The sequence below is a fragment of the Oreochromis aureus genome, linkage group 2 (genome assembly GCF_013358895.1).
Source record: "Oreochromis aureus strain Israel breed Guangdong linkage group 2, ZZ_aureus, whole genome shotgun sequence".
Taxonomy (NCBI): Eukaryota; Metazoa; Chordata; class Actinopteri; order Cichliformes; family Cichlidae; genus Oreochromis; species Oreochromis aureus.
The window spans coordinates 19,758,847-19,785,889 of NC_052943.1; the positions used below are offsets into that span (position 1 = coordinate 19,758,847).

General features: G+C 40.5%; 2 protein-coding genes across 6 annotated transcripts in view; one reads left to right on the plus strand and one right to left on the minus strand.

Annotated features, from left to right (window-relative positions):
- Positions 1-9,488, minus strand: part of atp8a1 (ATPase phospholipid transporting 8A1) — a 107,676-nt gene extending 98,188 nt beyond the window's left edge. For 2 of the 5 annotated variants that reach the window (XM_031741477.2, XM_039620431.1), the window contains exon 1: positions 8,628-9,485. In XM_031741477.2, coding sequence (XP_031597337.1) covers positions 8,628-8,676 — 49 coding nt within the window. In that variant the 5' untranslated portion in view covers positions 8,677-9,485. Of the gene's footprint in view, positions 1-8,627 lie in introns of all 5 variants that reach the window. The other 3 variants (XM_039620436.1, XM_039620427.1, XM_031741474.2) reach the window with 2 other exon arrangements.
- Positions 9,489-17,843: 8,355 nt separating this feature from the next.
- Positions 17,844-22,556, plus strand: grxcr1a (glutaredoxin and cysteine rich domain containing 1 a). Its single transcript, XM_031741509.2, has 4 exons — positions 17,844-18,248; positions 20,197-20,436; positions 20,538-20,603; positions 22,284-22,556. The coding sequence occupies exons 1-4, from the start codon at positions 17,844-17,846 to the stop codon at positions 22,461-22,463; spliced, it is 891 nt and encodes a 296-aa protein (XP_031597369.1). The 3' UTR covers positions 22,464-22,556.
- Positions 22,557-27,043: the final 4,487 nt, after the last annotated feature.

The window sequence follows — 27,043 nt, forward strand, 5'->3', positions numbered from 1 at the left end:
AGTGTTTCAGCGCTGCTATTTGACCTGATGTGACATGTTTGATGTGCCAGTGAGATGGGCCTAAACCGCCACCTCCGTCATCTAGTGCACAGAGTAAGTGACGCATGTCCAAAACATATCAACTGTTCTCAGTGTGACTGAGGAAATAATAATGTAGGTAGATGCAAGTTATTGTCTGTTATTTATTCACATCTCAGTATTTAGAATAGTACTGCTTTTATTAAATTCATGAAATGATGACTTCATGCACTATTCGCACCACTGTCCAATAATATGAGCAGTGATTGTTGGTGGTTTTGTCTTTGGGCTAATTTTAAGGATTACTTTGACAGGTCCATCAGATTATAAAACAGTAAATTTTTACATATATTTTTAAAACTAACCATCAATCTGCGAATGTATTACTGTGACCTAGCTGAACATAAACCTAGCAGAGACGAGATCGTTGCCGTAAAACGAACGCGCTCTCGGGGATGGGAGGAGGGTGTGGGGGATGGTTGAGTGGGGCGCAAGGGCAGCGAGAATTTCATTTTCCCAGCCACTGATGGTGTTGCTTTCCTGTGGAGTGCCCGCTGACACCTCTTCATCTGACCTCGTCATCCTACTGTCACACTGTCACACTGACTGTCTCCTGGCACACGCAGGCTAGCTGCAATTTTCCTGCTGTTTCAGCCGAGTGTGCATCACACTTTCACACACCGGGGGCACAAAATTCTGCTCAACAGCAAAAACTTACGATGACAGAAAAACAGACACAGTTTATGGCTTTAGGTATCTCAGATTATTTCATATTTAAAGACAAGGTGAAAAATGATTTGCTGCCCATCTATAGCTGATGGAAAAAATGAGACAAATGGAGGTCCTCTACAAGCATAAATTTGCAATGCAGGCTTTCAGTGAGTTGTAAATAAGGTTCGATCAGGATGTCAGCTAACCTGCTCATCAAATGATCTAATCAATTTCAGCAGATGGTTAGATTAGGCACCATAAAATCACCGATTTAGTGGCTTTTACACTGAATCCAAGTGTGGTTGTAGTTGGTCTTATAACTGAACCTATTGTGCTGCTTTTTATTATTTTTAGTCATACAAATACTATTATGGTAGTGGGCGTTCACATCAAAAAAGGCCATTTTCAAATTATGAGGTCAGTGTATGTGCAAGTAATCCCTGTAAGCCAGAAGCTTAGACTTCAAATTGCCAAATGTGGTCATCTAAAGTACACAGCTCTACCTGTGAGCACAGAAGCTCCGCCCACCTGCTGTTAAAAGAGAGGGGGAAAGGGAAGTAAGTTAGCTGGGTGAATAGACGCTTTAATTTTAGAATAAGATGAGAAGATAAAAAAGCATTATTTTGACTTGTGTATCATGCAAAGGTCCTCTGACAGAGTCCAAGGGTAATATAAGCACAAAATATTAAGCTAAATACTTAGTTTGGTCAGTTTTGCATTATGTTTTGCTTTTAAAATGCACCACCACAAGTAGAAATAACTTAAATAAAGACCATCACATTCACATAACCAGTGTTCCTATTCCAAGTAGAAAAAAAACCCCACTAGTTTAATGCTATGCATAGTTTTGGTTTTGATGGCCTTCACACCAAAAGGCTGGCAGGGATGGAGATTTTTATTTTTCAAGCTATCAGAATGACTCTGATAATAATTTTTGCAGTACTGCCGTTCGTTTCGTAAGAGCATAAACAGTACGTTTAGTAACATAATATTATTTCAGCTTTACAGGAGCCAGATTCATATAACAGATACTTCCCTTTGATAAGGGTACATCAAACTGTATTACTTCAGTTCTTGGATAGTCTGTTGCACAAGCAGCGAGGCATTTTGAAATATTTTTTAACATATTATAAACTAAATGATTAATTCCCCGATTAACAAAACTAATAAAAGAAACCACCAAGTGAAACACTTACTGGGCTTTGCAACATCTCATCAATGATGCCCTTTCTGCACTCATTAGATCATGAGTTTCCCTGATATCAACGTAAGAACAAATACAGCAAACACTACAACAGTCTGCGTCTCTGCATGAAGACCCAACTCTAACTTCTTAGTCTCTGAATCTCTCTCTTAGTGGGAACATCCATTTGCTCATTCCTCCTCAAGGTGACCTGCCACATCCACTTTGCCTTGCAGACAGAGAGGAATCATTGAGGTGAGGGAAATTGAGTATCTGAAGAAACACATATTAGACTGGCTGCAGGTTAGTGATGGAGGCAGGACATGAAGTGGAAAATGGAGAACAGGATGTGTCCCGTGCCATCACATAGGGTAGAGAAGCCAGAGGGCACTTGATATGACACACCAGCAAACCCAGGAAGGGGATTTAGTGGCGTGTTGTGCCACATTATTATCAGCCAGTGATTCACCAGGCACACTGGCAGCTTTCAATCCCTCCAGTCTCCCTCCCCATGCTATTACAACTATTCAGACAGGCCGAGGTTTAGCTAGTCTTATTGAAATGCTACAGGGCACACAGCCTGCTCCACATATGCTTGAAAAAAAAAAAATGTGGATAATGCCAGAGAGGTAAAGATAGCTCGATCATAGAAGAAGTAGGCTATAATGTCTCACTCTTAACTAGTAGATAGGTAATGAGAGCTGAAGAACTATTATTCTCCTTCTCCCCCCAAAATTTTGATGCGTTACTTGTCTCACAGCTTTGGGAAAATCCCCACAAAACTTATATCAGCTCATCCACGTTTTTATGTTTTACAGTGTTTGCACTTTGAGTTTTTTTAAATAATTTTACCATCAGCGATCACATCACTCTTAATTCTGAGCCTCGAACACATTAAAAAAAAGGTTTATCTTTGTGTTGTTCAAATAAAAACCCTTTTGTTCTGCATGTGTGATATATAGCTTGAAATGAATGTTGAATTTCACAAATTTCACCCACAAACATTTCAAATTAGCATTTTTACTTGGGAAGCTCCTGCCACTCACAGCAAATTTAATGATAAAAGATCCTGATTGCACATTGCTGGAAGTGGATGATGTACACATCTTCAGAATATAAACTGGTTGACAAATGGCTCAAATAGAAAAGGGGCAACAGAACTGCCAAAAAACGCTTTAAAGATCAAAAAAGTACAGCATGAAATGCACAGTCAGTGGCTGCAGTGGACACTTCTTATTCTTTCTAACGCTCGATTTCACTTCAGCTCTTTGTATGTTAAAACTTCGCACTTCTCCGCAGCTGGTTGAGAGACCAACAGCACAAGCAAGTGGCCCGCAGACCAGCTGTACAACTTACTTTGTGCGCTGCCTCCATCTGACAACAATCCTGCTTACAGGCAGATGTACCGTCAGCGAAGGTGCTACTTCTGTAGGACCATAAAACCTGGTTAAGGCCTGATTTAGACTTCTGCTGTGAACCTAAGCTACGTAGGTGGCCAGTGTCACTGCCGGCATTTATGCTTGTGCGTGGTGCATTATGTGTTACCTTGTAGTCATGTCCGAGCGTTTTATACGCAGTGCCAGCCGATAGAAACTCACTTCTGGGTCTCCATTCATGGTCGTTTTTTTCCCCGGAGTCTTTCAATTTTTTCCACTCCTTTATACATTCCCTCACATCCATTCAGAAGTTTTGGAACTCTCCCTGCAGGATTTTGCTGACTTCTAATGATGCCAGGCTCCTTATATTGATTATTATTCCTTATATTGCTTATTCCTTATATCTTCTCTTTCCAACACATAAAAACTGTTGAGAAAGAAGCAGGAAATGCACAGGAGGAATTGAGAGTACTGAAAATGGCCAATCACTATGGTTACAGGCTACATCAACCCGACGTGTAGTTATATTTCTACGGTGGTAAATGTCAGGTTACATTGTAGGCTTTCAGAGGGGTTTGTGCTAAGAACATATTTTCGTGATAGATTTTCCGCTGAAGCATAAATATTCAGTAAACCTCATAATGGTTGGCCTGTGGTTGTGAATCGGGGTCAGTGCGTCCTCTTTCAGCAGAGTCAGAGGCCATACAAACAAAAGCTTTAAAGCAAATCAAAACTGCTGTTATTCTTCATAAGAGCAACACCTTAATAGCCTTTGAATTGATGCTTTATTATACAAATATCAACGTTTTGATGACCATCAAGCTTTACAGGAAGCTTTGTTAGACTTTCAAAATAAAAGCTCCAACAAATGTTGGGCTGCTCCTCATGGGGATAAATTGATGCTGGATTTTCTGATCTTTAAAGACAAAATAATTATTAAAATTACATTTTGATAAAGGTTTTTTGGCTGTCTCTTCCACACACACAGATTTATTATTGGCACAGTTATTACTATTAACACTAAACAAATTTTAAAAGACCTTGAAAGTAAATCCTCACAAATATTAATGTCACTTATCTGGGCTTATAAAAAGCTTAAAAAAAGCTTTTCTACAGATATATATAATTAAGTATTCCCTGGGTGCCTTGCCGGTGGCTGTCTGTCTCTGTAGGATCATACATTAAACGTGCTGATAAGCACTAACGTCACCTGCATCCCAACTGTCTTAGATAAGGTCGTTTTGGCAACACATGAGGAACAGGCTGGCAGTGATCTCGGATGTTTCCACAGCACAGCAGAGAAGAGTGACAAGGAGTGGGGCTGCACGTGGTGGCCAAGACTGGGGAGTGTGCAGCACAGAGGGGGCTGACGGACAGGCCGCTGATGGATTAGGTGGTAAGCCTGGCAGAGGGCTGCCCTTTCTAGATGGAAGCCTGCCTGATGCACAGTGGTGATTAAAATATAAAACTGAAGGGTGGGGAGTGTGCTTAGGCTCTCATAAAAACAACTGAAAGAAACGCTGTTGAGCAGACGCATGACTGAGCAAAACAGTGGAAGTGGATATGGAGCCATGAGGCTGGAAAATACTTGATGCAAGAGCAGAAGCAGCACAGGCCATCAACCTGGAAGCACAGGAGGTGATCCAATCCAACACTGAGAAGGATGCTTGAAAAGAAATTTCCCCCAAAGCAGGCGGATAAGAGTGTACACAGAGCCAAGTGAAGTGAAAAGCTTAATTGTTTGCTCTTTGTAACCTAAAAAGGTGGTGTAATGGTGACAGCAATAGCTGCTGCATAATTCATGTGTTTGTTCTTCTGACTGCAGCAGGCTCCGCATTGGTCAACAGTTTTATACAGTCTCGTTGTATTTAATTATTTAGATTTCTACCATTATAATGCACAAGCTCTTCAGTGGAAATCCATCATTTCTGTTGTGCTGCGCAGGATGACAAATTGCGTTACAGTTACCAGCCCTCAAGTGGCATTTTAGGACCAACAGACAAAACTATCACCAAGCAAATCACCTTTAGAGTTTTTAATTTCCCTTTCAGTTTTGTTTCAGTTAGTTTGCGTGGATTTGCTAACTTTTGCAAACCCACTATTTTTTGAAAATGTTCAGTTTCGGTTTAGTTACCATTAGTTTTTGTGCAACATTTTGTGAAGGATGCTGACTCGCAAAAGTCACATAGTTTTTAGTTTCATTGTCGTTATCGGCAGTCATCTTTTCTGGTAGCTTTGCAAGCAGACGGGAATTTATTTTTACTTAATTATAACTGTCTGCCCCCAAAGCTCTCTGCTTGTTAAGTCTGACATCATTAGCCATTTCCAGGCCTAAACGCTCCTTCAGTTCCAAACAAACACTGAGGCCTGTATCCAAAGCCTTTCATCTCCATTAAAATGATTAGTGTGTGTGTTCTCATAGGCGTTACAATAAAGTGTACTGTCCAGGCATCCATGAAAAAGAGGATTTTTGCAGTTTAGCAAAGTTTGAAGTTTACACTGTGTTAGATGGATAGTTAAAAATCTAAAAATGATATGCAATGTTCTCACTTAAGTATTTCTAAAAAAAACCCTGAAATCTCCAGCACCGCTGTACCTTTGGATGTAAACAAAGACATGCAAAGGGCTGGTTGGAATATAATAATGTGCTACCTTATGTCTAACTACTGAGTAATACACTTTAGCACAAGGAAAGTGTAATATGAGGGTGAAATTGTTCTCCATAGAAGTGCATGCAAGTCCCCAGAGACAAATCTAATGATGTTGGAAGGAAGGAAGGACGGAAGGAAGCTGTTGAAAAGGAACAAAGCTTCAGCCAAGAGAACATCTGAGATGAACCTATCAATAGCAAGAGGTTAGTCATTAGTATGTTGCTGCACAGTGCTGATCATAAGCTTAATGCAAGCTGAAAGCGATTCTTTTCTGAAGCGTTCCAATATTAAGTGTCTGAGGCTGCAGTGTACGGAGTGATTTTTTATAAATGTAGCCTGAAGACATGCTACACGTGAACGGTGTTTATAAAAAGCTGCAGAGGCTGAAACTGACAACCAAAGATTTTTCAAGGGGCTAAAAAAAATTAAATAGAAAATAAAAGATAAAATCAAGCAAAACAGACAAGAGCCTCATCCAGCGAAGGAGACACTTGAACCTAAACACAGTCATGACAAATCTCTGAACAAGCAAATAACTTGTTCTGTCACACAAAATTCACCTCTACAATTCAAGACCATCTGCTGGGAATGTGGACCGGCATTCAGTGCGTGCACTGATTACTTACACTGCAGCTTTGTATCTGGATGGTGGAGAGATGCTCAATAATTAAATCTTCAGAAAACCATTAGGAAATTATGCTTTCTTTCCCATTATTACCCCCAGTGTATTCTGCTGTAATATCGTATAATCTAATTTGCTGCTTTATTAGCACAGTTTTAGAAGTACACAAAACTTTGAAAGCCAACCTTAACCATCATGAACTGATGATAACATTTCAACAAAATCACCAGTCGATCAAAGTTTTATTTAACTCATCTGTAGCAGCTAAATGATTAACTCCCAATGCTTGAATCTTTTAAGCTCAGTCTAGAGAGTCAGAGGTGTGAAACTCATTTTAGTTCGTGGGCAACATGCAGTCCAAACTGATCTCAGGTGGGCCAGAATGATAAAACCACCGCATAAGGAAGCGTCGCTCCAAATTCCTCCCGTTCTTTAGTGTAAAGAAATACATTTTGAAAGCTTCCACCTAGGTCACAAATGGCATTTTTAAATAAGGTGAAGCCATAATCCTTTAAAAACTTATCATTAAATATTTTTTCCAATTCAATGAGCAATCCATTTAGAAAACAACCTAAGATGTCTTAATAAATATAAATGAAGTTTAAAACTGTATTTCAGTTTTCCACATTCATTGAGTCCAATATCAGCACATGTACCTTCACAGCAGAAAGGCACAAAACCCTCACAAACTCTGCAAGTTACTCAAAAGGATTAACAATGCACTTCATCAAGAAATTGCAGTATTAAAGATTTCCACACTTTGCAAAGCCAGCTAGATCCCTGATGGGTTAGTTCTGGCCCGCCCAACTGCATATTTAACAGCACTAAGGCCAATTTTTGAAAAAAAAAAAAAGTATTGAAAAACACATAAAACTTACACCAAAACACTGCTGGTAAATTACAAAGCAGATGATATGTATAGTAAGGTGGCCTTAGACGTTACGCAACGACTTCATCTAGAGGCATACAAAAACAAATTAGAAAAAGTTCATTTTAATTCACTTTACAAGACCAGCCGCCTGCCTTAGGGGCCAAAATTATATACTCAACAGCAATAACTCAGACTGAGATATTTCCCAGACCTCTGCAGTTATAAATCAAGCCCAAGCCTTTCAAAATCAAGTGGCAACAGTGCTGCTACATTTACTGTGAAGAGAAACAGAAACTTCAGCAGGCATCATAAAAAATTGGTTTTTGTTATTGATGTCTGCAGATAAATTCAGCCAAAGCCCTGAGTAGTCAGAGGTCAGTGTCAGCCTCAAATGAATGACTGCAGGGATTTAAAGACTGGCTGCAGGTGCACAAGTCTGCACACCTGCAGCAGGTAGGTAGATTTCTGTGTTTGGACTCTGCTGGAAAGACAAACACATCTTTAAACCTAAAATGCCTAAACCTAAGTGGCATTTCCTGTCCTAAAGTAAACAGATCCTTTTACAAGTATTCAAATCACTTAAGTAATGCCCATGTATCTGCATCTTCATTCCCTGCCAAACACAATAGAGATGCAGTGGAAAGTTCCTAGTGCAGGGAAGGAGTGGGGGGCCCCAGCTGAACCACAATGGCTGTATTATTAGACCCACACAGTTGTAGATGCCATTTGCTGGACACTTGTGGCTACTTCGAGTAAGCTATAACTTAATCTGTTTTCTGAGATGATGGGGTGATTCCTAAGAGGCAGGATATGGCTTGTCCCGGGGTCAGGTGCAATCTTCAGCGGCTTCACTTTGACAACGCCTTTGTCTAGAAATGCCTTCTCCTCTATCACTTTCACTTTAGGCTAACTTTAATTTAATTTAATTTAATTTAACAAAAGGGTTACATTTAACTTGAAAGAGTTCTTTCCCTTCAACGTCTCTAGGAAAACTTCCGAAACGCCCCACCCTCTCTTCTCTCGGGTCTTATTTACGCCTATTCGGGGGGACCGTTAATCACGGCTTTAGCTAGCGAGTTACTGCACTTCTACAGAGCTGTCGGCTGGCCTTCTAGCAAGGAAGAAGGTAGTAATATAGAAGAATTTTTTGGCCTGGTCTCGAAAATATAAAACAGATAAAAACATTTCTACGTACCCTCCGCCCGACTACGAAGATCAGACATCGTTCTCTGGACAGGCGGCATCTCTCCTCGCAGAGCCGGGCGACGGCACCTGTCAAGTGGCCGCGGTGTTGGTTCTGCCCTGTGTGTTCTGGCTGCTGCTCCTCAGCCGTCAAAGAATTTCAAAATTACGGCTAAAAAATCAGCGGAGAAGCTTCTCTCTCATGCGGATTGAGCTGATGCGTGTTCACTGCTGATGAGATATTTACATAAGGAATTACCAACTTTAATTTCTCGGTTGGTGACAGAACCATGCTCAGGAGCCCACCGCCTCATGCATCTTCCAGCATCTCGCTTCGCACGGCGGACTGAAGCCGTCAGACGCCCCCCGGTATAGTAAGAGTGGACACGGACTAACCATAAACTGAAGTGAGGGGGACGGTGCCGCTTCACATTATGGACTGTACCACTTGCAGAAATAGCGGGAGGGGTTAACACATCAACATAACCGTAATTTCCCCGTGGCTAGGATTAAAAGAAGTAATGGAAATACTATTTATATGATAATATCGATAGGTTAAAGTGCTGCACTTCAATCCCCGTCACCCATAATCATTAAAACGCTAGATTATTTTTAAAAATGGTCTTGAAACTGTTGGTTGGCGTAAGCACATCCCCCCTCTGCGGTAGACATTCACATGTTGGGAGTTGGCTTATTACAACAGAATCATGTTTTTGTGTATCAAACGTGGTTTGCGCACCATCAGCAAATAGAAATCACTATTTAATGGACCGGTATGCACAAAGCTACAGTAGGAGATTTCGTTTTATAAAACAAAAATCATTTCCATTCATGGAAAGTCCCCATTCATCTCTACTTTATTTATTTATTTATTTATTTTTTCCTATACACGCCACTATATCGGTACATCTGTTGGTACAAATCACCTATGTTTGATCCCATTTAGATTGAAAAAAAAAAATCAGACTTGTATATTATAAAAAGCAGATATTTTTTTAATTACTTCTTGTTTTTCATTGCTGTTGTTAATGTGTCACTTCTCAGATAAGCGTAATTCAGAGCTCAGTGGTTATTATTTAATAGGTATAAATCGTGGCAAATAAAGTTGAACACGGAATACTGACATTTTGAGAAAGAGAGTTGGTTACAAAAGCACTGCCAACATTAATAGCTGGGGGTTTAAGCTTACCCCCATGCCGTTAAGTATCATTTTACAAGATTACACATTATTAGATTTTATCAGTGGTTAATATTTAACAAAAATCATGTGCTCATAAAAGTTGTTTTTCTCCTTTTGCTCTTGCTTTGTTTTTCTCAATTAGAGGCACTCAAGTGACACATAAGCTTTACCGTGTCATTAATTACATTTATGGCCATTTTATTGAATGTGTGTGATGATTTTGTGGATTTTGCTCTTGCAAAAATGACCCTATCCTATTCAAATAGTGATGAAACACTGATATCCCGGAACTTCTGACTCGCTAAAGCAATAAAAACCGTCTTATCATGACAGAAATAAGATGTTAATATATTGTACCACATATGTATGAAGTAAAGAAGGACGTGTTTGAACTACTGCACTGTACTTTCCATTAAACACAGGAAAAAATGCACTGAAAAAGACCTGTAATCAATCTGCAAGTCACTCTGATACTGCAACAGTTACCATTATTCACCAGCACACAATGTGTACGCACAACAAAAATACACATGGTTCATCTATACAGAGACTTTAGCAAGTCACGAGGCTTTACCCTCAGCATAATCTTTTGGAGAGAAAAAGGAACTGCCAAAAATGTCTGTATGGATTGGCCACTCTGCCACATGGGTGATGTGTCAAAACTAATGTGTCTGATCAATAAAACAACCCCTTTTCTTTACAAGTACCCAAACTAATGAAATAAATTATCAGTCATCTCCTAAAATAAGCAGTTCTTGGAAGGTGTAAAAATAAACTCATGCAAAAAAGGAACAAATGAATGAGTTTTGAAGTGATAGATCGGTGCAAACACTGTCAACAATAACAGGATCAAACAGTTGTAAACAGACCATAGTATAAGTCACTGTGTTATTATGTGATTATTGTCTAGAGATGAGCTCAGCAGAAGATCTAATCCAGGGTGACTTACTCTAGCTCTCATCAGTGTGTCACTCTCCTGTCATAAATCTGCTCTAACTTGGACAATTGGTAACCTGAAATAGGACTTAAAGGACAATATACATTCAAAAGAATGAGGCTGTGCTGCCTGTCTGCTGTGCATACAGTAAATCAAAGTGGGTCCTCTTTCCCTCTGCAGTTGGAATGCAAATCACACTGGAGACGGCATTTGTACAGCACCAGCACCACTGCAGTTGCTTGAGAGAACTGCAGATACACTACAGCTGTCTGATGTCTATTTCTCACCAACAGTATTTTCACAGTTCTTTTTGTTCCAGCTGAGAGATTCAGTGCATATTTTCATCTGATCTAAAACTCTTTGATGGGAATGATTTAGGAGACTCTCCTCCTATTTTTATCCATATTCCCGTATAAATTAAAATCATTTTACTGTGGTGGGGATTAGAGGGAAATGAGATTATACTTCTACACGTTCGGCTGCACATCTTCCACAAAAAGCCTGCAGACTGTGTTCTGTTTTTGTTTTTTTTCACCTTCACTGTAAGTCCTCTTCTCAGCAGGAAAAAAGGGAAAAACAAAACACACAAGGTTTTGCACGAGGTCAAGATGCACTACATCCAAAATACCTGAACATCTTCACCTCCTCCTCCTCCTCTTACTAGAGAGACACATCTCTCCCAAAGATTTCCTTTCTCTCCCCCCACTCCTAATTCAACATCAGCTCGCCACCACAGGGATTTGGCTCTGTAGCTCCCATGGTTGCTAAGCAACAGTGACAAGAAGCCTGCCTCTTCGATTATGTGTGAGTTGCTCTGGTTTTCTGTCTTATAGCACATCCAGTCCAAACAATGAATCATTCAAGCAGCCGTCCAAATTTGTACCACCGTCGAAATCTGTGTCAGTTTCAAACGGCAAGAGTGTTTTATCCGTTTATTTATATCTTTATCAGAGTGACCTAAAAAGTGTTCTTTACTCCTTTGATAAAATATAGAAGTGTAAATATACCTACAATGAGAGTGTCTGTGATCAAAATTAAAGTAAAGATCCTGTGGGACTTTAGAAAATCATAGAATTAATATTTTATATCAGCTATAAGTTACCTACTAATTTAAATGTATTATTGCATATGGGTGTCATGGTAAACCAGCTATGCAGTGAAGTAAAGGTAGATCCACTGTTGCCTAAATAATGCTCTCTGGACTCTATAACCAACATGCTCTAATACAGTGGGGGAAACAATTATCTGATCAGCGGCTGAATTGGTCAGTTTGCTCAACTACAAAGAAATGAGCAGTTTCTCGTTTTAATTGTAGTTTCATTTTAATTGAGAGACAGAATATCAACTAAAAATCCAGAAAAAACACATTACAAACAAAAGGTCGTAAATTGAGTTGCTATCATTGAGTGAAATAAGCATTTGATTTCCAAGCAAAAAATTAATTAGTACTTGTTGGAGAAACCCTTGTTGGCAAATGGTGTAGTTGGTCACCAGGTTTGCACACATATCAGGACAGATTCTGGCCCACTAGTCTTTCAAGAAACTCTCTATATCCTTCAAGTTTCTTGGCTGTCACTTGGCAACTCAAAGCTTCAGCCCCCTTCAAAGATTTTCTATAGGACTGATGTCTGGAGACTGAGAAGGCCACTCCATGACCTTAATGGGCTTCTTCTTTAGCCCCTCCTTTGTTGTCTTGACTATGTGTTTTGTGTCATCATCATGCTGGAAAACCATCCAGAAACCATGTTCAGTGTTCTGGCTGAAGGAAGGAGGTTCTCATCTGAGATTTTACACGATATGGACCCATCTATTGGCACGTCAATGCTGTGAAGTGGTCCCAAAAGCCCCCATGCATGAATCATGTTCTTTGGATCATACTCAACACTTTTTTACCTTCTAACACACCAGGCTGAGTTAATGCCAAAGAGCTCGATTTTGGTTTCATCAGACCACATCACTATCTCCAAAGCCTTCTCTGAATCATTAACATGTTTACGGTCCTGTACTTGTGCCTTTTTAAGCAGGGAGATCTTGTGAAAGGTCTATAAGATCTATAAACTTGACCTTGACGTCCTCTAACAGCTCTTTGGTCTTCCCTATGGTGGTTAAGAGGTTTATCTATAATTGATTGATTGATTGACCATAATCTGTGCACCACATGGGCACACAACTAGAATTCTGGTTGGTTTGTATGGGTTCAAATCCTTATTTCACTCAGTGACATAAGGTTTTTTTCTGGATCCTTTGTTGATATTCTATCTCTTAACAAAATTAGAGCCTGTTCATTTTTTTTTTTAAATTGAGCAAACTTAAAAATTTAACAGGGAGTTAATCTCAGATTTTAGCTTTTAAGTTTTCTTTTTGCTGAAGGTCATACATTCTGATCAGTTGAAATTTTCAGTTTTGTATAAAAGCCTTTTTTTGGCTGAGGTAGTTGCATGGCTTAAAGACTTGCAGTGTTGCTCTACCAGCAAACCACTTTGATCCAGATTGAAATATCTCTACAAATATTGGAAAAAATGCCATGAGATAGTAAAAGTCATCAATATGCCCCTTAGAATAACGATTTGGTGAACCTATTCTTCTAGCCCTCTGATAGACATCAGCTTCCAGCATGCTTTTTGGTGACTCTAAAGTGAAGACTTTGCAAGATAAACATGACCACGTAAAGATGATGCACAGCCAGCTAACTGACAAAATTCTGATACAACACTACAAACCGTTCAGAGAAATGTTGAGCAAATGCATAAAAAAAAAACATGCAGAAACAGGGCTGTCTCTGGCTGCTGCTGAATATAACATGACAACTATACAAGTCCTCCCTTTAACTTAAATCAGAAGCACCTGATATGCCCCAGTAACCTGTCTCTAAAAGCCTCGCTGTCACTTTCCCTGCATCAAACTAAAATGAATTTGTAGTGTCCTTCAGAGATAGCTCACAAAAATCATCCTGAATAACCAGCTTATAAATGATGATGTGTGTAAGCCCCTATCTGGGGGCCCTTTGCTTCTGCAGGAAAATACTTTGAGCCACTTTGCTGCTGCCTAGAGAGAAAATACTAAGGCAGCTTAAACCCTGCAACAACTTCACTGGATCCTATCCCAGAAGGTATTAAAAAGGTATCGTTGCTTACTGTGGATGATAAAAAAAGAGGATATTTTCCTCACTGGTATCTTCACTGAATTTGTGTAAGTAACCCAAATTAGGAGGAAATTAGACTCTTTATAAGAGTTACATCCTTACACAAAGACAACTCATTGAATGAACTGCCTTTAAGGTACACTTTAATTTAAATTTTGTGCTCTGAAGCAATAAAAAGAAGGTTGGGATCCACTGATTTCTCTCTTTTTTGTTTGTAAAAGCTCTGGATAAAGGTAGATGGGTTTGTTGAAAGTTAAACTTCTGCCTTCCCAGGATACATCAGTCCAACTCCTACACAGCTGGTCTGGATCATTTTTTTCATCACTTTCTATCACAAATTATTGGCCCCTGTGTGAAGGCAAATCAAACCAGGATGATGGATGCAGCCGTGCAACCTACAGCTCTATCTTTCATTCCTTGCCTACAGCTCTTGAGGGCGTGATTGGGCAGTGTGACATTTAGCTGTAATTAAATTGCATTCTGCCCCCTTGTGGATGTTGATCTCTAGTCAGGGAAGGGTGTAATGGTTCAATGGCCAACCACTCACAAGTGGTGAGTCACTGCATAGTCATTTGACCTGCTCACTATAACTGATAATATCTGGCGTACATCCTATCAAACGATACGTTTAACGATCTGTAGGAGTAAGCTTACAGACAATCTCCAATGTAGTTTTTCTCTCTGGCATGAGAAAAGTACTGCAGACCAGCCATAGACTGAAGTAAACATGAAAGGAAATCATGCTGAATATTCTTGTTTATTCAAGCCGCATGAAAGCAAACCCATTTTTCACCCTGCGTCGTTTGACTTTTCCCACTTAGTTGCAGGCGAGCCGACAATCAGCAGTGAAATTAGAGAGCGTTACAGTATTAATCCTTTCAAATGACTTTTTTAATGGCAGTAGAGATGGCTGGTGAGGTTATATTAGCACTGCTGATGAGCCAGGCTGAGAGATAAGCTCTTCAAGTTGAATAGCCTATCACTATCACAGTGCTCTCCTGTCTAAATGTGCCAAAGTGTGATAAAATGGCTGCTTGACACAACATGGCGTGGCGTTAACTGAATTTCAGATAGGCATGCCCCCTTCCTGCCTTTAAGGAGGCAAAAAACACGGTTAACGTGTTTAATTAATCTTGAATCATCTAATATTATAGTGCCTCTTTATCTTTTGTTGGCAGGAACCCACAGAGGCATTTTTGGGGGGGGGTTCAGTTGAAAAGCTGGTGTGTAGACGTAGTGCTCCTTAAAGGCACAAACAAACCAATTCAAATGAAAACTATATGTAAATGGGCCTTTTATTACAATTAAAAGAATAGTGTTTAAGTAAAGTCGCCTTCAAATTTTAGGGAGGGGCGGCCGTGTGCCAGGACTGGTTGGGGTGAGAGAAGGAAGACAGAATAAAAGACATGCTCTGGAAGAGAGCCAGAGATTAATAAATTTGACCTATATAATGATCGTAACCATAAAACTCTGATTTTGTTGAGAAATATTACTGAAAATTATGGATTTAGACATAAACTCTAATCTGAACCATGACCTACTTTTCCCAAAGCATTCAACATTTGCATTATGTCCCTAAAATGAAGTTCAAATCCAAACTTTCATGCAGAACCAGCTGGAACTGTAAAAAATTTCTGTAAAGTTTGTAAATGCCCATTTTTAATAGTCCCTATATCTTCTGCTTAATCAGTGCTGTGTATGTTTTGAGCTGTAGTTAAATGCACTGTGGATATGTTCTTGATAATTGTTTCACACTGTTTATGTGGGACAATAAGAGCCTAAAAAAAAAAACCCAAACGGTACTGAGTTAAAAAGATGTCTGCGACTAAATAAAAACAGATTTAATAATACATGTTTAGACCACTATGATGCACAGACAGCAGTCTGGTAAGTAATCCTACACGTGGACAAAACCTTTGTCTCCAAGAAAACATCACAGGGTTCTTTTAACTGACATCTGCATGAGTTCGGAGTCAAATGACGCTAAATCCAAGCTGTTGCAAGGGCTGCTTTTACTACCTGTACTCATAAGCATGAGAAAAACTAAAACACACTAAAGCAGTTCACACAGATGCCTTGAGTGAAATACTAAACCGGTCTAACTTGGAAAGAAAACATGATCGAAAGCCATCAGGAGAAATGTAGGTTTTCAAGACACTTAAGGGTGAAAGTCCAGGAAAGGCAATGATCAGAAAATCTTTATCTGTTAGCAGCAATAATTTACAATACACCTGCACAGGCCACACTGTAATAGCTGCAGTGATGTCCTTTTAATAAAAGACAGTTTAAGGGAGAGTCGTGGCCACTTTGGATCAATAAAAGCTGGAACCAGAGCCAGACCCATAAAGCAGTCACAGCCTCGGGATGCCACTAAATATTAGTTTGACACATTAGACTTTCACAGATGGATTTTCTCCAATGATTGAGATGAGGTGGGATAGAGTGTATGTGTGTGTGCGTGTGTGTAAATGTGTGTGTGTGGTTGTAGCTCTCACCTGAGGGGCCAAACTGGAGCACTCAAACAGAGTGGTGCTGTCACCGCTGCAAGCTGACGCGTCACATCTCCAGGGACCCGCTTCATCACCTGTGACACAGAAAAACTGGCCGAGACGTCTCAGAGGACACGTTGCTGTATTGAGTCACCGTGACACTTTATCGGTCTTCCTCTTCTCTCTGCAGGCGCTCAGTGAACACCTGCACTGCCACTTTTGTGTAACGTAGAATGCAGTCGAGGAATATCCACCTCGGTGTCACTTCACCTCACTTTAAGATAGCAGAAAAGCTCCAGTATGTTACTGAAACTGGAGTCACGCATTTTTCAGAATAAAAGTAGAACCTGGCCTGTAAAACTGTGAATACTTGCAGAAATACTGTGTGCATTTGAATCCTTCACTACTTCACTGGTTTATCTTCACATATACATTTACATTTGTTACTTTTAAAATACTGTTTGATTTAGTCTCCTATATGCAACTTTGGCAACTTGTTCTGAGTCTATTCGGCATTTCCACTGTAAAAAATTAAGTTTAAATTATACACAAACGTATAAAATAAAAGTAAAAAGGCATGCTTGAATAAAGTGCATTGTGGATTTACTGTTAACACAGCTGAGTGTTAAAACATGCTTACAGCATTTGCTGATTAGGAATGTTTGCTAAAGTTTTTAAGTAATGTACTGTTGTGTTAGTTTAATGACTCAGTGTTTGTTTAAGCATGCGAAAGGTTAGTCTGAAAGACTTTTTATCTTCTTTTCTATCTCTTTTTCCCATTTAAGAAAAAAACATTTTATTTTTTTAAATAAATTTACATAATATTGGCATAAGAATAACTGCTGGAACATCACAAAAGTCAGAGAGATTAATCCTCTGGGAACCCCGAATCAATTTATCCAGCAGTTAAGATATCACTCTCTGGACTAAAGGTGTGAAAGACTCAAGCAAATGTGTGTTTAGGCTTTTTTGCTGGGTACTTGTAGTTTTTTTTTTTTACATGTTTTGCATGTGTATAAAACTACAACACAAGCTTGTGGGAAGAAAGTAAAAAGATAACTGTAATAAATCTTGAAATATAGGCTTATCTGATGCAGACGTTTCCTCACACTGTCAGCTGTCATCTCATCTCAAGAGGGGGAAATGTTTGTTTGATTAAAGCATATGAGGTTTTCTGTCAATGTGCTGTTGAAAACTGTGTAAATTGCAATGAATAATTCAGAGACTACTATCATTTTACTTGAGACTAGCCTGGTAGGTTGCCATGGTAGAAATGCATGTATTATTTACAGGCTGTGTGACTGTTAGGCAGCTTACAGGCTCTCAGTTGTTTTTAGATCTGTTCAAGCAGCGAGGATTAAACGTGGTAGTAATCCACGGGAAACAAAATAGTGTGTCTGAGGCCTACATTCACCTCCGCATGAGTACGAAAGAGCTGGACTGCAGCGTTGTGGACCATGTGATGTGGCAAAGGGTTTACGATGGAGGGGACAATGGTGACGGCGGGACAGGAGAAGCCACAGAAGCGGGTGAGGTTCCGCGTGGCTTCGGGGAACAGTGGCCGGGTGCTGAAGGAGATGTTCAAAGATGAGGGGCCTTCAGACTCCCTGGATTCAGACTGCACCAGCAGCTCTGATGCCGAACGAGCCAGCACCCCCTCTACAAGTGGAGATGCACATGGACACCTGTTTGGATACCTGGGCTCCGAGCTGGATGACAGTGAGAATGAGCCCGACGACTTGCTCGTATATGCAGGGGCCACCAAGGACTGGATGTTCACCACCAAAAGGGTCAACATACTCAGCAAAAATGGGACTGTGAGAGGTGTCAAGCACAAAGTCAGCGCAGGTCAGACGCTGTTTGAAAATCTTCCTAATTCCAACAGTGTAAGTACATGTGAATGAGCCTGGGTTAATCTAATTGTTTGAGTTAACTTGTTGTATTTTTACTTGGACGGTTTCTACACGAGTTCCCGTCAGTGTCAAGTCTAGTTACAGGAAGGGGCAACATGTGTGACCACGATGAAAGCTTAGAATAGAGGACAAGGTCACAGAACAATTAAAGATTAATGATGCATTTCATTATCTGTTTCAAGAGAAACTAATCAGATTAATGAATTCTCAGAACTTTGCTTTCTAGTATTCCTGGACTGTTTATTATTCTGAGGTAACACCTGGCCTGTATATTGATGCAAAAGTGAAAGAAAGAAGGTCATGTCTACCAAACTATTCTCCGTAAAGTGGTATGAGGTGAAGACACAGCGTGACCAGACTAGATTATGTTGCTTATCCCTCTTAAGTGAGATTATCTTTCTCGTAGAGTGTGGTTTAAACGTGAATCAAGGTAGAACAGCCTGATCTGAGCCCAAAGGAAAAGTCTGAACAAGTACATCTACAAGTACAAGACTTTGTAACTCAGTCTATAGTTTCAAGTTCAACAGAGGAGAATCAAAATAAACTTTGACCAAAAAAGTTAATGCTGATAAAATAAAACTGCTTTATTGGGCAAGTTTCAAGTCTCTGAAGTGTAAATTTATTTCAAGGCCCTGTGGAAAATATATAAATATATAGCTTTCTGAAACATGTACCACTATTAGGTATAAAAACCCTCATTTTGGGATTAAAACTCTAGGAAAATGCCTCATTTGTTTCCTCTTCATATTATTCTTCCTTAATTGATAGCAACAAAAATTCATGAATGACCAGTTCATGAGTAATGTTTTCATTGTCAACATCAAGTACCTCTACCTGCAACTGATCCTTTTTAAAAAAAAATGATAAGTGTAGTTGATGTTAATTTCTTGAAAGATTTTTGGAAAATGGTACCAAGTATGCTAAATACTCATGTATATACATCTACACAACACAGGAAATATCACTACATGAGATACAGTAGAGGTACAGAGTGTTCAGAGTGGGATGGATGTATTAAACCACACATGGTTTGAATAAAAACTATCCATCCATCCATCCATCCTCATCCGCTTTATCCGAGATCGGGTCGCGGGGGCAGCAGCCTAAGCAGAGAAGCCCAGACCTCCCTCTCCCCAGCCACCTCCTCCAGCTCATCCGGGGAACACCAAATGCTTCCCAGGCCAGCCGAGAGATGTAATCTCTCCAGCGCGTCCTGGGTCTGCCCCTGGCCTCCTCCCGGTGGGACATGCCCGAACACCTCACCCAGGAGGCGCCCAGGGGGCATCCTTGTCAGATGCCCGAACCACCTCAACTGGCTCCTTTCAATGTGGAGGAGCAGCGGCTCTACTCTGAGCCCCTCCCGGATAGCCGAACCTCTCACCCTATCTCTAAGGGAGAGGCCAGCCACCCTTCGGAGGAAGCTCATTTCTGTCTTTCGGTCACTACCCACAGCTCGTGGCCATAGGTGAGGGTCGGGACGTAGATCGACCGGTAAATTGAGAGCTTCGCTTTTACACTCAGCTCCCTCTTCACCACGACGGACCGGTGCAGCGTCCGCATCACTGCAGCCGCAGCACCAATCCGTCTGTCGATCTCCGGCTCCCTTCTCCCATCACTCGCGAACAAGACCCCGAGATACTTAAACTCCTCCACTTGGGGCAGGAACTCATCCCCGACCCGGAGTGGGCACTCCACCCTTTTCCGGCTGAGAACCATGGCCTCAGATTTGGAGGTGCTGATCCTCATTCCCGCTGCTTCACACTCGGCTGCGAACCGTTCCAGTGCGAGCTGGAGGCCCTCACCCGATGAAGCCAACAGAACCACATCATCCGCAAAAAGCAGAGATGAGATTCTGAGGCCACCGAAGTGAATAAAAACTATAAAAACCTAATCATTTAACTTCATTTGTGTTTCATCGTAGATGGATTTATCCCTGGAGTTTGGGCGGATAGTGATCTACACTACGAGTTTCCGTGTGGTTAGGACGACGTTCGAGCGCTGCGAGCTGGTTAGAAAGATCTTTCAGAACCACAGAGTGAAGTTCATGGAAAAGAACATCGCGCTGGACAGTGAGTACGGGAAGGAACTGGAGGCGCGTTGCAAACGCGTGGGAGAACCTCCTTCGTTACCAGTCGTGTTCGTTGATGGACACTACCTTGGGGTCAGTTCTCTCCACTCCTGCATAATATTACCTGAGATCAATGTATGATACATCTGCAATGACTTAATTAAAGACGGAGGATTCATCTTTTTCTTCTGCAGGGTGCCGAGAAGATACTTGGCATGAATGAATCAGGAGAGCTGCAAGATCTTCTTACAAAAATTGAGGTTAGTTCCTCTCAGTGTGCCTCAGAAATCACAATTTGCATAACAGATTTGACTGTGAAGTGAACTGCTTAATTTGACCCACACAGATGTTACATTATATAAATGCTGCATTTTAGATTTTCCTGAAAATGTAGCACATATAATATTAAATCTTAAGGTAATCACATTTATAATGAATGACTGGTTTTCTTTGGTTGAAAGCCACTGAGGTGAACACAAACAGATGCAAACAGCAGCACAAAGTTCCCTAACTAGTAACGCCATAAATAAAACACAAGTAAACTGCATTGTAAAAAATGCATGCACATCAATAAGCAGCCATTAATAATGGAGGTCCTGTTATTGATTCGACTGCCAACATGCTCTTTCAAACACATCAACACTGAGCAGATGGATTTGTAGCACAAACTGAACATGTATGAACCATTATTGCTTCACAGCGAGCTGCAGCACATTCACTGGGCTTTTCTCAGGTTAGAATTTGGAGTACAAACCACAAACAAGTGAATACAAAGCAGTATCATGACATCTAAGCCATGAATACAGTCACTGCATGGTATTAAACAAAAGTATGCAGCTCTGAAAGGTCATGGATGCAAAAATTTGTCCAGAACTGACCACTGACATGGCTTGATTTATATCTGCAGCTCTGCAGCCGAGCAATTTGGAAAGGAAGCTGTGTTTAAAATAATAGTTTGACATTTTGGGAATTTTGCTTATTTTCCTTCTATTAGAGATTGAGAAAAGAAGGTTGTTAGCTCTCATGCAAGCCAATTAAATATAAAACTAAAAGCAGGAATAAATTGGCAAAAACTCTCCTGCATAGGAGAAAATACCCAGCAAACATGCCTGTGTGGGCACAGAGTTGGCATCTGTGGGTTAACTATGGGGCAGTGTAAACCTACACTTATCCCACACTTTTTGGGGCCCCTGCATAAATTTTCTTTGTGTAAATCCACTATGGGTTGCCCACAGAAAACCCATGCAGGCCCCATGTAGGCCAGTCCTTGTGGGGCCCATAGTAGTTTTGTTCTTTTGGACAGCCAAAAGGAAATTCTTCTGGGCTGTGTGGGTCTGCCCACAGTGCTCTCACGCGGGCCCAAGGGGGCATGTTTGCTGGGTAAAAAAAGTAAACTGTATTCATATGGTGCTTTTCAAGAAGAAACATCCAATGGAAGAGAGTTTGACAGCTTAGGAGTCACAACCTAAAAAGCACAGTCTTGTTTTGCTCTTAACCTGGATCGAGGTACTCCTGACAAGCACTTATTAGTGACTTCAGAGACCTTTTGGTTACATATTGATCTAGCAGTCATTGCTAAAAGCTCAGGTTTTGTACAAGTTAGACAAAAAGGATATGCACCAGACCTAACATTAGGTAGGAGTCAAAACTTCTTCTGCAGATGCTCAATCACATTCGTATCTGAAGCGTGCGAACACTTAAAGCTATTTCTTATTGAGCTGAGTACTTGGGTTTTAGTGATAGGTGGGTTGCAAGTGTGCAGGCCCCAAATTTCCTAGCAGAATGTTGCATCGTATTAAAATGAATATTGTTATTTATGTCAGATGCCAGTGTGTTTAATGTTATGCCCGACTGGTGTAATTTATTAATGAGTAGGTTCTTTAGTGGTTGTCAGTCCTGTTTGTATTAATTATTTAAATGAACCTGTCTATCCATTTTAGAGGGTGCAGCATCCCCAGACGTGCCAGACCTGCGGGGGCTTCGCCTTCATCCCGTGCCCGATGTGCCATGGTAGCAAGATGTCTGTGTTTCGTAACTGCTTCACGGATTCCTTCAAAGCCCTCAAGTGTACTTCGTGCAATGAGAACGGCCTACAGCCGTGTGTGAGCTGCAGCCAGTGAGGGTGTTAAGTGCCTGAAATGACATCACTCCTTCCTACCTTGGGACCCTACAAAGGGACTGTACTAATATACAGGCAGTGAAAGTCCATACAGCAGGACTCTTTCTCCAGGGCCATTGTTAGCAAGAAAATCTGAATTTGTAATAAAATCTGTGAATTCATGGATTTTGGTTTTGCTCATGTGTGTATGTTAAAGCATCATTTGAAGGTCACAAGTTTAGGTTATTGCAAAATCCTCATTCAAAGATCTTTGTTCGCATCTCTAAACAGGCAGTCAAATATGTCCGCTGAGGAGTCATGAACTTGCTTCCTCTCTTGCAAGCCTAAGCTTGTTAGTTAATTAGTGAGGAGGCTCCTTCATTAACAATGCTCTCATTACATAATCCCATATCAGACAGAGTCCAGGATAACAGACACTCAGCACCGAGAGTGAAAGTCAAGCGCTCAATTTGCAGCCAGCAGAAGGCAGCAAACTGGAACGTTGTTTACAGGCAAGTACTGTTCAAACCTAACATTAAAAATTCATACAGTACTGTGCAAATGCTTCAGGCACTTCAGATGTTTGTACTCATGGCAACCCCAAACATAAAGAATTACCCTAATGACTGAGAACATGGAGTTCTGTAGAAGATGCTCCAGCCCCAGTCATGAAGTCTGTATGTTGAAATTAAACACAGTTTACCTGTGTACTATACTTTGAAGTTACAGGTATGGAGTTTCTGGAGTTTTCTTTACTAAGAACAATATATATTTTGGGTAATTTTAATACTGGTAAACAAAACGACGACTGAGACTCAGTTTTGCTGCTGACTGCTTCAGGTTATCTTACAAAACCTTGACACATCCTTCTATCTTCATAATTCCTTCCACCTTGATGAGATTCCTAGTTCCACATGCTATGCAGTGTCACCACAGCATGGTGTCCTATCACTGTGTTTCACTGTGAGGACAGTGTTCTTTGGGTTATACACTTCTCCCTTTTTTCTCCAAACATAACACGGCCAAAGTGCTCTTCTGATCATCTGACCACAGGATGCGCTTCCAGTATGCATAATCTTTCTCTGGTTGTGTTAGCATACTTCAGTCTGGCTTGAAGATATCTCTTCTGCAGTTTTTCTTGGTCTGCCACCTTGCAGTCAATCCCTGTGCAGGATTCTAGTGACTGTCTTCTTTGAGACTACAATTCCACTTGGCTAAGTCACACATTAGCATCTTGGCAGCTGTTCTGGGGTCTTTAGACACATCTCTCACTAGTTTTCTTCCCAGTCTTTGAAATCTTTGCTTCCTCTGCCAGGCTTCTTCTGTACTGTGTGGTTCTCTTTGAATTTCTTGATGATAATACTCACTCCAGTTCTTGACACTGACCTGACTTGACCCTCAGTTTTAACATTACATTACACACCGTAGTTTGTGCTATGGCTCAATAAAAGGGTCGGTTTTTCAGGAAGATAATAATATTGACCCTGGTAATTTTTATATATTGAGAAATAATTCTGTTACTGTGTACAAATCAAAAATAATTAATGTTTCACTTCAACCTTATGTTAAACCACCTTTCTTTTTATCGGCTGCCCATGACAAATAAATTAGAGATTAGAAAGATTAGAGCAATTTAAATTTCTGTGTGGATCCTTTACACATATGCTGACCTCATTATTTAAAGCTCTGCCCATCCATATGATACATCACAAACAATAGCTTATGTAGCAACAGAGTTTGTGCTTCTCATGTTTTTACTATTCTAGTCACAGACCTAAGTAGATGATTAGTGGAAAAATCAATATCAATGTTTAAAAGGTGTCAGAGGGCACTTTTATAGCCCATCTGAAGGTGTTTCCAGATATTTACTGATGAAAAATAGCTGGAAATTTGAGATCCTTGATCTTTTTATGTTACATTCCATGATATTACATACATTAAAACAATATTTTATGAGATAATAATTTTGCATCAGCTTAGTGTAGATGCCAATGTAGAACCAGTTCCAGACGTTTCCTTTTAAGAAAAGAGCACTCAGTGCCAAAAAAAGCTTCCTTCCCATGATTGCTGGGTTAGAGACTGTTGAAGTCGGAGGCTATGGGAGGGGCAAGAAATTATAGATAAGCTGGTTCTGGTTACCATAATTTTCTGCCCATGGTAACTACTGCAATTTTCCTCACATAATTTAAGCTTCTTAAATCTTTCAGAATATAGACTGGTTTTCAAAAGGCACCACAGCAGAACTGGCTCCACACGGGCACTGTGGCGTGTCCAGCGGGGTGGCCTGGGGGGGCACAGGCCACCCCCCCAACCAGACTGGCCACCCCAGGTGCCACCCCGAAGCCAAAACAATAAAATCCAATGAAATATCAAATGTACGATTATGTTTTCACAGTGAAGCTCAGATATCCGAGTGTAAGTGAATGCAGCATCGGCTTCTGCGCTATGAGCATCATGTTAGCAAAGGTAGGAGAGCCAAGAACGAAAGACAGCACCACAGAAAACAGTTTTTCGGCGAAAGATTAACAGTTTAACATAGCTGGACTGGCCATCGAGCATGGCGGAGCTTCCACGGCGGCTAGCAGGTGGATGAGGGAAGGGGAGGCAGGAGGAGGAGAGACCCAAGGCAGCTGCCAGTCCGAGTGTCAGGAGAACTGAACTTCAGGTAAGAAGTTATGACCTGCAGTCTATCTGGGTCAGATATAAACCAAGTTTAGGTGGAATTTATTTTCGTTGTGCTGACTTTTTACAGTCAGTTACAATAACTCTTACTGCGTACTAGCTAGCATGATGGAGTTTCTATACAGCTGGGCGGATGCTGTGATGTTACTGATGGTGAACTTTATTTTATTCATAAGGTTAGTTAGTAGAGTTGCCAACGGCTCCTTAAAAATTGAATGGTCCCTCATTCAGAGACAATATTACAGGTTTTGTATTGAGCTGAGAAGAGACGCAGTTTGTCCCGTACTTTCGCTATAATGAAAAAAAGACACAAAGCTGGAGTTATTCTGTGTCTTTGCTGCACAGCTGCCTCCTCTTCTCTCATTCTCTCCCCCCTCCCTCTCCTGTTGCTACTTCAATCATGAAACTGATCAATGATCAGCTGATCGGCTTTTCTTTTTTGTTTGTTTATCGCCCACTTTGCGCCAGAAAGAGGAAACCAGCAGATGTCGCGCTAAACAACAGCAGCACGTTTAAGCTTGATCAGCTGTTGTTAGAATTTATTTAATATTAATTTCTAGTATCAGCTGATGTTTGCTGGAGCCACAGCTGTAAAGCTGCTGGTCATGATGTCGGTTTGGACATGTGGGGAGAGGGAAACATGAAGATGAAACCAGGAGATGTCCTTACTGAATCATCAGAGCTGAACAGGTGATGGAGAAACAGGTTTACATTTTAGGTGACATGGATGAGTTGAAGGGAAGTTATGAGCTGTTTCTGAGAGACCAATAACACCAGGATCCTTTTCTACATAGCTGACAGCTGGTAACTGTGCAGAGGCGGGTCTAGCAAAGTTATGCCAGGGGGCCAGGTAGGGCATTAACAGGGAAAGGGGGGCACAAAGAAATACTTTTCTTACTTATTCTCATTTAAAATATCTAGCTTTTATTAAATAATTATCTGAATCTTGCGAACAGTTTTTATCTGACGTAAAATTGATAGAAATCATACATATACCAACAAGACTGTACATCACTGTCACAACAGCGTTTGTTTTCATTCAAAGGCTTTATGGCTTTAATACCTGGTGGGCCGGTCTGTAGTCAAAATGCCCAATTTTTTGTACCAGTCCAGCCCTGCAGGTTAATACTGGCAGTGTCACCATGCCAGCTGACTGTATTTCATCATCAGCCAGTGTTGTTCTTTATACATCAGTATTACCAAAGTTTATCATAAGGCAGCATAGAAAGTATTTACTTGCTTTCAGGTTTCATTCAAATGTTAGTCTTTTCATTTGTTTCCCACTTTTTCCTGTTTCAAAATCAAACACCAGTTTGTAAGAAGATTATCTTCTTTTTAATAGGCAGATAAAGTTTTGCATTGGCTAATTTGGCAATTTTATGTTAAAAATGTTTGTATTTTAATATTCAAAAATGTTTTTGCCCAAAACATATGTGCCCTATATGTCAGTAAAAATACTACGCAAATATTGCTGTCCTTGAATGCTGAGTAAACACTGACAAAGCACTGATTGTATCTCTTGTACTTCATCAATGCAGTATCTAAAAACTTTGCACCGTAGTGGTTAAAACCTCATTCTAATAAGAGTCAAAAGCAAATTCAGTTATTAGGTTTACAGGGTTATTGAATGATGGTTAACGGTTGGTAGATTTTTTTTTTTTTTAACATTATCTGCCAATTACATCTGCCACCCTTCTCCAAATCTGTGCCCCTACCTGGCCCCCCCAACAAAAATTTTCTAGACACGCCACTGCACGGGCACCGTCATGATATCAGTAAAACTAGGCAGGCAAAATGTAAGTAGACACAAACCTCGCCCTTATTCAATAAAAGCATTTTTAATTACATTTTTGTGCAGTGCTGATAAATATACAAAACCCTCAAGTTGTTTAGAGAACAGACCCTGTTGTATTATATATA